Raw genomic sequence first — 9,655 nt, forward strand, 5'->3', positions numbered from 1 at the left:
GCTGGCAAGCTGGCCGTGCTGCCCCACCAGCACGAAGTGTGGGGCTGATTGATTAAGGGCTGAAGGATAGGATTTGTTGCAAAGCAGCTGTCCCCACCCAGGCTGCCCTGGAGCTTTGCTCAGGGCTAGAGAGAAGGCTGCAGAAATGTGGTCTTTCTCCCATCAGCAGATTACTTGATCTATTGGGAGCACCTCTGTGTGTGAATTAGTTATGCAATGTTCAAAGAAGAGCCTTGGATGATGTAGAAAGCTGAGTTTGCTAATGAGAGTGGGTCTAGTTGCAAAGCAGATGTGTGATCGATCTGGGGAGCCAGCTCTAAGCACAGCCTTTTGGGGCAGTTGGCAAGGGCGGGTACCCTGTTGGCATGGCTGGGTCGGGACCTTTGTTGGTGCAGGTGTGCTGTTTGGTCACCAACTTGGGAGGAAAATAGCTTTATTTCTTAATGTGATGAGTACATGTTAGCTTGAGGGTGGAGCTGTGGTTGGATCCTGGATTTGCTGTTATCAGTCATGCAGCATTAGGCTATAAACAAGCACAATTTTCTGAAGACATTTTTGCAGGTGCAAACCCTCCCTAAAGACAGATGTGTACGTGACTCTTCCCCAGCATGCAATTATGGGGTGGAGGGTTAATTTATGCAGCCAGAAGGAGGAGGCCTCTAATCCATGTATTGTGTTTAGAATAGATACCAGCTATCATTTTAAATGTTGGTGATGCAACAAAAAGCTTTTTGTTTATGTCTGACTGTAGGAATGACAAGTGTGTGCAACCACTCATAAGCTGCTCTTGTAGACAGAGTTACATTATCAAACACAGGCAGTCAAGTATTGTGAGTCAGTACCTTCCACCTTCTTCCCCATCCATCTCACAAATTAGGAGTCACTTAAGAGTTTATTAAAAAGTAGTACTGAGTTCTTATCTCAATTCCTTCTGATTTTTGAGCTCTTCACATTTTCACACTTCACTTCAAACTACACTGCTTTCCTAAATGAACATAGTGATAGTGACTCAGAGAGCTGAGATTTTAAAAAGAAGAAATAACGTATTTCCAAGAAAAGCAGCCAGCCCCACTGGCTTCTACCTTATAAATAGTCTAGCGGGTCTCAGGGATCTTCTCTCCTTACCACCACCTCACCACAATGCTGCATGTCTGGGCTTAGAGCAGTTACAACTCTTCATCCCAGCAGTGGTGACAGTGTGGCCTCATGTCGCATGTCTGAGAAAACCCAGCCACCTAAGTTCTCTCCCATGTGCAGCCAAAAGAGTTGCCTGATGCTGATGAGAGGGCCTTGGTGATGGTATCTGCAGGCACAGAGAGCATTTGCCATCGGGAAGCAGAAAGCCTTTGTCCTCAGGTGTGAGAGAGCCAAGGGGATGAGTTGAACAGGAAAGAAATGCCTGATGATAGGTGAATGGTGCTCAAAGGGCAGAAAATATGGTAGGATTAAGCCAGAGGTGAAGGGTTCATGGAAGAGCTGGCATGGAGGGGATTGGTGGGACAGCATTGTAACTTTACTATTGCCTTTGCCCTCTGGGGCGCATAATTAACACACGCTGGGAGTTACACACAGTCTGCCGTGACAGCGGGGTGCTGAATCTCATGGCCTGAGCTGCCACATCACACCAAAGCCCTTCTAACCCAAGAGAGCTGTCTGGGCAGGGGACACCAGGAAGCCCCAGGGTCCTCCCTGCTCCTGCATGGGTGTTCCCAAGGCCAGAGGTGATTTCCCTGCTGGGGTCAGTGTGTCTTGGGGAAGGGCACTTAGCGGTTGCTAGCCCCAGAGGTGTGCTTGGTCTCAGCCCACCACTGAAATGATGTTTTGGGTGCCCTGCTGCAGGCTGCGGTGCCCTGTGCTGAACATCTCCCAGCCCCGAGGTCTTCAACGCGCAGCGAGGGCAGGAGGGAGACAACTGCCCCCAGCAGAGGCTGCTCTGGGGGCATGGCGGTCTCCCCTCCTCCTGCCTGCTGCTGCCTCATGGGAGCCATAGGCCATGGCTGTGATGTTAGGCAGGAGCAGCTGCTGTGATGTGCAGTGCTGTAACGGAGGGGTGACCCACGCTGAGGCCATGGGACCAGAAACCTTACTGTCCTGGCACTACCCTGGCTGAACCACCACCTGTCCCCTGGGCATGGTGCTGCAGGGGCTGGCGACCAGCACTGGCCCTGTCACAAGGTGTGGGACCATGTAGTGCAGGCGGCCCCTCGAAGAGGGGGTGACACAGTTGTCACCCTGGAGGCAGGGAGGGCAAGGGGGGCCACCTCTCAGGGCCCCTCGGCTGCTGGAGCGGCAGGGAGAGATGCCAGCGCCAGGGGTAGCAGGTCTGTCCCAGCCTCCTTCCTGCTGAGGGCTCAAAAAAGGCCCGTGGAGCTGAGGGGACCGAGGATGACGGGGGCATCGGGTGGGGTGAGGATGGGTGTTGTGTCCGATGTGGTCTCCTCAGCCTCGCTCTCCACATCCTCCAAGCTCTCGCTGACAGAGGGGATGATCTGCACCACCTTCTCCTGGAAGTGCACTTGCTTGCGTGGGGCTGGCAGGGCTGCAGATTGGGCAGGAGCTACTGGGTCCGGGCTCCTGTCCTTGCTGCCCTTCAGAATGCTCTTCATGTGGCCCAGCAGCGAGCGGTGCTGCTCCCGCTGGGCCCCAGGGAAGGTGTAGGTCTGCTCAGTGTCACCAGCAATGGTTGGGGCTGCCATGGTGGCTGAAGGGTCCACGTACTCTCCTGCCTGGGGATGCGTCTCCTTGTGCCCTGGGCTCTTCCTCCTCTTGCTCAGCAGGAAGTAGGCCAGGGCGGTGAGCACCAGCATAGACCCTGGAGAGAAGGCCATGTTGGCTGAGGGCTGGCATGAGGCAAAGAGCTCGCCAAGCAGTGCTTGGTCTAGTTAGCTCAGCACCATCTGCAACCGGTCCAGCACCCGGCACATCCCCACCCTCTCTGGCCCTTGACAGACCATGCTCCTCTTCCATCTGCACTACTCCCCACCCCAGCACGGGCTCCTCACCAGGGATGGTGACATGCCAGACGAGGACGGGATGCAGGAAGCAAGCCACTGAGAGCAGCGTGTACCCCAGGAATTTCTGGAAGCTCCCCGGGCATCTAGCTCGCTTCCAGCAGGCCTGTGCCAGTGAGTCAGGCTTGCATCTGGGGAGAGAAACAGAGGTCCTTATGGGATGGGTCACCAAGCACATGGCAAGAAGATTTGGACCTAACCAGCACCCATCTAGATGTGCAGATCCTCACTCTGGTTTTCCAGGAAACTGATGTATTTGTCAGGGAAGTTAAGAAAAGCCTGAGCCTCTCCCACGGGGAAAAGAGGCCAGGGGCTACCTCTGCCAGAGGTCAGCATCTCAGGCCATCTCTCCTTGGTGTGTTCGCCCACTTGGCCACTGGTTGAGTGCCTATTAGCTGGAGTAAGGTGCTGCCTCTAAGCTATCAGGGTTTTCGAGTTTGTGCTAAAAGACAGCAGAAGTGCTCAGCCTCTGAGAAGTACATAAGGATTTTCTACATTTTAGCTTAAACTTCTGTGCTGTCTCTCAGAGGGAGCTGCAGCTCACCCTGGGGATCTGGCTCTACCCTCAACCCCATTCCCTTGTAGGGCTTCATACTGTGTGTTAAGCAGATGCTACAGACCAGGGTTTGTCGTGTTGATGCTCAGCAAATTGTGGCACAAGCTTGGGTTAAAACAGGTTTAATTGGCTGTGGACATGGCCCCAGTTACCTCACCCCTGCCTGAGTGCACTTGCCACGGCATTACAGGCAGGACCTTTGGTCTGGCACTTGCAGCTCAGCTAGGTCTGGTGTTGCCTGTAAGGGGCAAGTTGCCTTAGGGAGGTCCCACCAAGACTGGAGAAGACTAGACAGGGTCTACTCACGTGAAACACATCTCCAGGAACAAACTGATAAAGAAGAAGCCTTCACAGACAGTAACTGCAACCCCTGAAAAACTGAAAGGTGGAGTTGTCAGGGGGGCAGGGCTGGGCTTGAGTATGCTCTCCAGGTGGCAGAAGGGCATAGAGGGCCAGGATTTACTATCCAGTTCACATCAGAGTCTGTGTGCTGAGGTCTGAACACCCTCTGCTTGGCTGGTTTGTGGAGGAGAGCTCAAAGCCCTTCTGTCCCCGGGGCGTCAACTTGCAGCCAGTGTCACCTCTGGCCTGTGGGAGTCTGCAGTAGCATGGGTGATGCAGTAGCATCACTTTCTCTAACAGAAATAGCTTACTTTTCTGAAACTAGATATGGAGAACTGAATTTCCCAAAGCCTCAGACACTGTTCCCTGCTGCTGTTGTAGTCTAGTCTGGTGCTACATATGGTGGAGGGGTCGAACGTGTCACCCCCGCCAGCTCTGACTTCAAGGGCAAAAATACTCACAGCAGATAGAAAGCCAGGCTTTTGAACTGTCCTCGCTGCAGAGTTTCTACGCCCACACCGATCAGCACTAGAAAGAGAAGGTAGGAAATATGCTGACTGCAGGGTTGGTTCCCGACTCTCTGGTGCCCTACCAGCTCCCAGGATCGATGCCCTGGTTTCCCCAGGGGCTGGTGAGGCTGCTCCTCCTGTGCTGTGCACATTAGGACTGCCAGCACCAGTGATTCATGCTGACACACCAACCCAGAGGGGTCAGAGCTGAACGATGGCCTTGACATACAGCCCAGAAAGCCATCCCAGCTGCATCCTTACCATGGCATCCTTGCACTGCATGGGGTGGGGAGAGGTGGGGATACCAGCTGGCCTTGGACAGCCGGGGGAGGTGAGCAGCAGTGTCCTGTGTCCCTTCCACACCCTGCCACACCGCTCCTTCAAGGCTGCCACAGGGACTTCCCTCCCACCGCCCCATCCACCTCGCCCAGTACTGGTCTGGGGACCTCTCTGCCCAGGTTCCCCCAGTGCCTGCCAGCCTCACTCCGCTGCCCTCCCTGCTTGCCCAGGCCTGCTGCACCCAACATGCAGGGGACAGGGGAACCGTGCCAGCTGCCTTCACAAAGGCCCGTAGCCATGGCATCAAGATCCTTTGCTATCCAAACAGAAAAACATACAATGGGAGCAGGCAGATTAAAAACAGGGAATGAATGTCAGTGCCCCAGCCAGCCCAGCACACTGGGGAGTCAGATTAAGAGTATTAGTGAGGGTAAAATCTTCCCTGGACTGGCCATCGGGCGCCAATAGCTTCAGGGGATGGAAAATTTCCTTCAACATCCTTCAATTCCCCACAAAACTATTTCCAAAATGGAGCAGAAACGAAGTGCCTCACACCAGCTGCAGCAAGTTGGTTGGTATGCGGCCAGCCAGTCACAGTGCCAGTGGCATGGAGCTGAGCAGAGCCAAGGTCTCATGGCCAGGGCACCGCTCCAGGCAGTCGCTGTGCTCCTGTCTGCACTTGATGTCTCCACATCTCACTGAGCAGTCCCTGCCCATCCACTGGTGCTCAGGAAGTTCACCGTTGGTTCTGCTCAATGCACGCTGGCCAAGGACTGAGGTGCCAGCTGGCTTCATTTATCTCAGCTGTGGTTTGCCCCAGCTGGAGAAGACTACCAGGCTCCCAAACCGGGATGCAGACCAGTGTCCATCAAGCCTGCAAGGTGGGTCAATGCTGAGGGTCTGTGCCTGAGCACACAGCTCTCCCGTCCTGGCCGAGCAAAGCCCCGCCAGGGTGCTGCGGTCTTGCTTTGGTTCCCACTGTGTCACCTGTAGCTGCTGGCTCCTGTCAGCCAGGGGAACGCACGGGGCCCACGCGGCACCCTCCTCCGTGGAGGCTGCCTCTCCAGCCCCGAGCAGAGGTACAGTGAAATCAGTCTCATCAGAGGGCTGTGAAGCTGTGTGAGCTGTGTAATCCTACATGCAACGTATTGTCCTTTGCTATCATGAGACTGAGAACCCTTCTTTATAATCTTCCCTACAAATGTGGAGTTCATTCATTCATTCATTCCCTGTGGATGAATGCAGAATTCAACAGCTCAGCTGTTACATTCAAGTCTCTGCTTTGGACGGGGAGGTTTCCTCATTTTGCTCAGCTTCTGCTTTGTCCACAAAGCTGTTTGGATGAAGAATCTGCAAGAAGCAAAGGGCTGTTTCCGAGGTGTTTGTTTGGACTACTTGCTGCCTTGATTTGGATCTTATCCAAACCATGTGGCTAAAGGCACATGATTAGGAATTAAATGGTTGAAAGCATGAGAATTAAGAAATAAGTAAGGACTCTCTCCTAGATGTAGAAATCACAAGGCCTAAAATCTCTGCACTACAGAGAGACCCCAAACACTGCAGTGAATTGTGGGGCTGTTTGATCAGTCTTCACTAACTTGCCATGAGGCTCTGCTGGTGGCAGGGCTGTCTTGATTTCTCACACACAAGAAACCCTGTAGCCCTACCATTGCAGACAGCCATTACACTCCAAGATCCTGGGGGAAGTGGAGGTTTATATTATGTGGGTAACCTTTCTGTCTTTGCAAGCAGCTTATGGAGCTGGCTGGGCTTTCTCAGAATCAATTAGTGAGGCTGATGCACTCTCCTCTCCCTTTCATATCTTTTTTTTTTTTTTCAAACAAAACCCATGGGATTCTCTTCTGCATGGTTTCCATTTCATGCAAAAACCTCACACACCTCATCAGGCACTAAACACTGCATCAAGCTCTTTTCTTACTCCATTAAGACACACGGAGGAATAAAACACAGGCACCTTCCATTCTTCACTGGCCTTCTGGGAAAGTCAGGTGATACTGGGAATGCATCAGAGCTATGGAAAAGCACAGAGATCGGTAGTGCAGCTGTCTGTGCTCTGTGATGCTCAGCAGAGAGACAACTGTATTGTTCATTTCAAGAGGAACTACAGAAAGGTGCAGATGATGGAAAATGATGAAAAGAAAGCAGGCAGAAGAGAGAGATTATATTCCACTAAGACACTTCCAAATTGTAAGCTACTTTCAGTTTTGCTGTTCTAACTTTCCCATGGCAACAAGTTCATGTTTTCTCCCAGGAAGGTCTCCATGAGTTTCCTTATAGCTTTAAGAGAGAATATGACCAGCATGGGGCTCATGTGGGCCTGAGGGGGATGGGGATGGAGAAAGGAAGAGATCTGCATTTGCAGGTTAAAGCTGAGTCCCAGCTCCTATCTGTTGCAGTCTCATCATGATGTGCACTTGTCTACTGGGAGTTTGTATAAACTCAGAGACTCAAATCTTTGCCTGTTATCAGTCCTTTAAAGCACATTCCAGAGCACAGCCTCCAGCATCCCAGCTGGGCTTTGGGGGCGCCTGGGGACCTGTGCTCTCTTCAGCTGACCTGTGTGCTTTCTACTTTGCCCCTGACTTGAGCAAAGTGTCTCTCATGACTGTCTGCAGTTGATAAAGGAAATGAGAACGTAGGAGGGCCTGCTGTGACCTACTCTGCAGTGTCCGAATCTGAAATTCCCAGGGGTCTAACACAGGAACCACCTCAAGTCATGTCTCACCAGGAACCTCTGGTTCACACCTCCAGCTTTTAGGCAAAGCAGACACTTTGATCTCTGCTTTACTGATGGGGAAACTGAGTCAGAGAGTGCTGTCTGTCCTGTCTCGTAACAGCGAGTTAGCAGCAGTGCCAAAGTGAACCCCTGAGCCCTCTGCATTAGCTGTTTCCCCACATCCCATCTGGAGACGCCCCACGTGAGAGGGTTATTCACCATAGTTCAGTCCTTCTGGGTGAGACGCTGTGCCTGAGACATCTGGCTCAAAACACCTGCATTCCACCTGAAGCCAAGTGCTCGGATGTGTCACCAAACCCAGAGGATGCTGATCCCAAGCAGCCTCTGGCAGTCGGTGAGAGGATGCAACTAGCCAGGTGGGTGAATTTATGATGTTCATACTGCAGCTATAACCTGAACTGCTTCCTGAGCCTGCTCCCTGACGGGTTGCTGGAGAGGCAGAGCAGCGCTTTGGTAGTAACTGTGCCATGATGGCTGGGACCTCTCCATCCTGCCTGGCACAGGACATCTCACTGTGCACAGCACAAGGAGCTCCTCCTTCACTGTCACAGCCCACAGAGCAGCCCGGCAGTTTTGCGCAGCCATGACTATTTTGCTTTCCAGTCGCATTCACATCTTGCCTGTGATCCTGTCTGTTTTATGAGAATATAATTCAGTTTTCTTTTCCATTTGTGCTTTAGCTTGTCCTCTGCCATACTGAGTGCTGGCTCTTCCTTTCTGATGTCTCACTGTGCCTCCCGCAGTATTTGGAAAGAGCCTGGCCAGGCACGCAGCACTCTCCCTCCCTGGGTCCCAAAGCAAAAGTGAACAATTTCCTTGTTCCCCTCATAGGATGGGGCAGTGGCTGCACCCAGCCAAAGGCAGGGAGACAGCTTAGGGGTCCCAACACCCGCTCATTGCCTTTTAGTGCCAAAGAAAAAGAGAGCTCGCTCTTACCTGCTGCGGTGGAGATGCCCAGCAATCGGCAGGTGTACTCCAGGGCACTCCAAAATGCCTTGTGCCGCATGGCGAAGAGATGAAGACCGTGGCGACGACCAGGCAGAAGCTCCTCTTCAGAGCTCCTGCCTCGCGCGTAGCCCAGCAGCTCCCAGCCGCAGGCAGAGCCTCCCGCACCCAGGACCAAGTGACCTTCCTGAAGGAAAGGGCAGTGCGTGCAGGACTGCCACCTCCACCGGGGCCTCCCCAGGGAGGGCAGTCAGAGAAGGAGCTGCCACCACAGGGAACCGGCCAGCACTGCTTCCCGCTGCTCCCGCGGGGGCTGCGGAGACTTGGCCTTTTCCTGCTTGCTTGCCGCTCGCTCGTGTTGCCGGCCCGGCGGTGATTAATGATTGGTAAGGGGGGGGTGCGGCTTTGGGAGCATTTGCACCCGGGGTGCACGACCTTTCCTGCTCCTGAGGAGGAGGCTCTGGAAGCCCAAGCTGATTAAATGCATGTGAAGTCATTAGTGCTGTGCAGCTCCCGGCAGGTTAACCATTTGTGAGGATGGCGATGTTTGCTCTTGGCGAGAGAGCAGCATGCTTCTGGCAAGTAGTGGGGCTCCCAGAGCACCCCAGCCCTGCTGCCTCCTGCAGCTGAGCCCCCCGCCGCGGCTGCTGCTCACCGTGCAGGTTTTGCCAGGCTCTGACTAGCATGGCTCGGGCAGTGTCTGCGCTGATGTGCAACCGCAGGAACAAGGAGATCAGATCTATTCCCAAGGGTCCTACAGACCCAGGCTGACCATAGCAGGGGAGATGTGTGTTTCTCTTCTTGGGAACCTCAGCGAAATGTATTTCTGTGTTGTAGTCACCAGAGCCATCTGAACGGCACCAGTCACACAAGTGTCCTGACACGTGGAGTGGGGTGCATAGGTGCTCCGACCTCTTTGTATTGGACTTGGTAGGCAGCTTGGGGGTCCTTGGCTTGTCTCTGCAGGACACACGACTTCTGGAGAGGGGCAACCCTAAGCATGTCTGAAGGCCAAGATGGGACAGCGCTGGCCCGCTCTGGACCCCAGCCCCACATTGCTCTGTGCTTGAACATGGTGCGTCTCACTGGGGGTCCCTAATTCAATCTCCACCTGCTGCTGCCCAGAGAAGAGGTGGTGTCGGCAGCAGCATCTGGTCATTGAAGTCCCGGCAGGAGGGGCATGTGAGCAACAGCACAGTCCTGGCCTCAGCGTGGGTGTCTGGTGCCTGCGGGGCCGCCGGTTCACAGGTCAGTG

The 9,655-nt window shown here is 53.8% G+C and overlaps 1 protein-coding gene across 1 annotated transcript; it reads right to left on the reverse strand.

Annotated features, from left to right (window-relative positions):
• Positions 1-2,351: 2,351 nt before the first annotated feature.
• On the reverse strand, positions 2,352-8,461 carry TMEM72 (transmembrane protein 72). Its single transcript, XM_010563465.1, has 5 exons — positions 8,392-8,461; positions 4,371-4,437; positions 3,874-3,945; positions 3,003-3,142; positions 2,352-2,812 (listed from the first exon to the last, which is right to left on the reverse strand). The coding sequence occupies exons 1-5, from the start codon at positions 8,459-8,461 to the stop codon at positions 2,352-2,354; spliced, it is 810 nt and encodes a 269-aa protein (XP_010561767.1).
• Between the last annotated feature and the right edge of the window lie 1,194 nt (positions 8,462-9,655).

Source organism: Haliaeetus leucocephalus, unplaced genomic scaffold (genome assembly GCF_000737465.1).
Source record: "Haliaeetus leucocephalus isolate CR32 unplaced genomic scaffold, Haliaeetus_leucocephalus-4.0 Scaffold168, whole genome shotgun sequence".
Taxonomy (NCBI): Eukaryota; Metazoa; Chordata; class Aves; order Accipitriformes; family Accipitridae; genus Haliaeetus; species Haliaeetus leucocephalus.

Excerpts from the sequence above, each read along its gene's own strand:
- TMEM72 (XM_010563465.1), bottom strand. The coding sequence starts at position 8,461 with ATGCGGCACAAGGCATTTTGGAGTGCCCTGGAGTACACCTGCCGATTG. Across the intron at positions 3,946-4,370 it reads AGCCTGGCTTTCTATCTGCT|TTTTTCAGGGGTTGCAGTTA; the intron begins GTGAGTATTTTT and ends TCCACCTTTCAG. Across the intron at positions 3,143-3,873 it reads TTCCTGGAGATGTGTTTCAC|ATGCAAGCCTGACTCACTGG; the intron begins GTGAGTAGACCC and ends TTCTCTCCCCAG.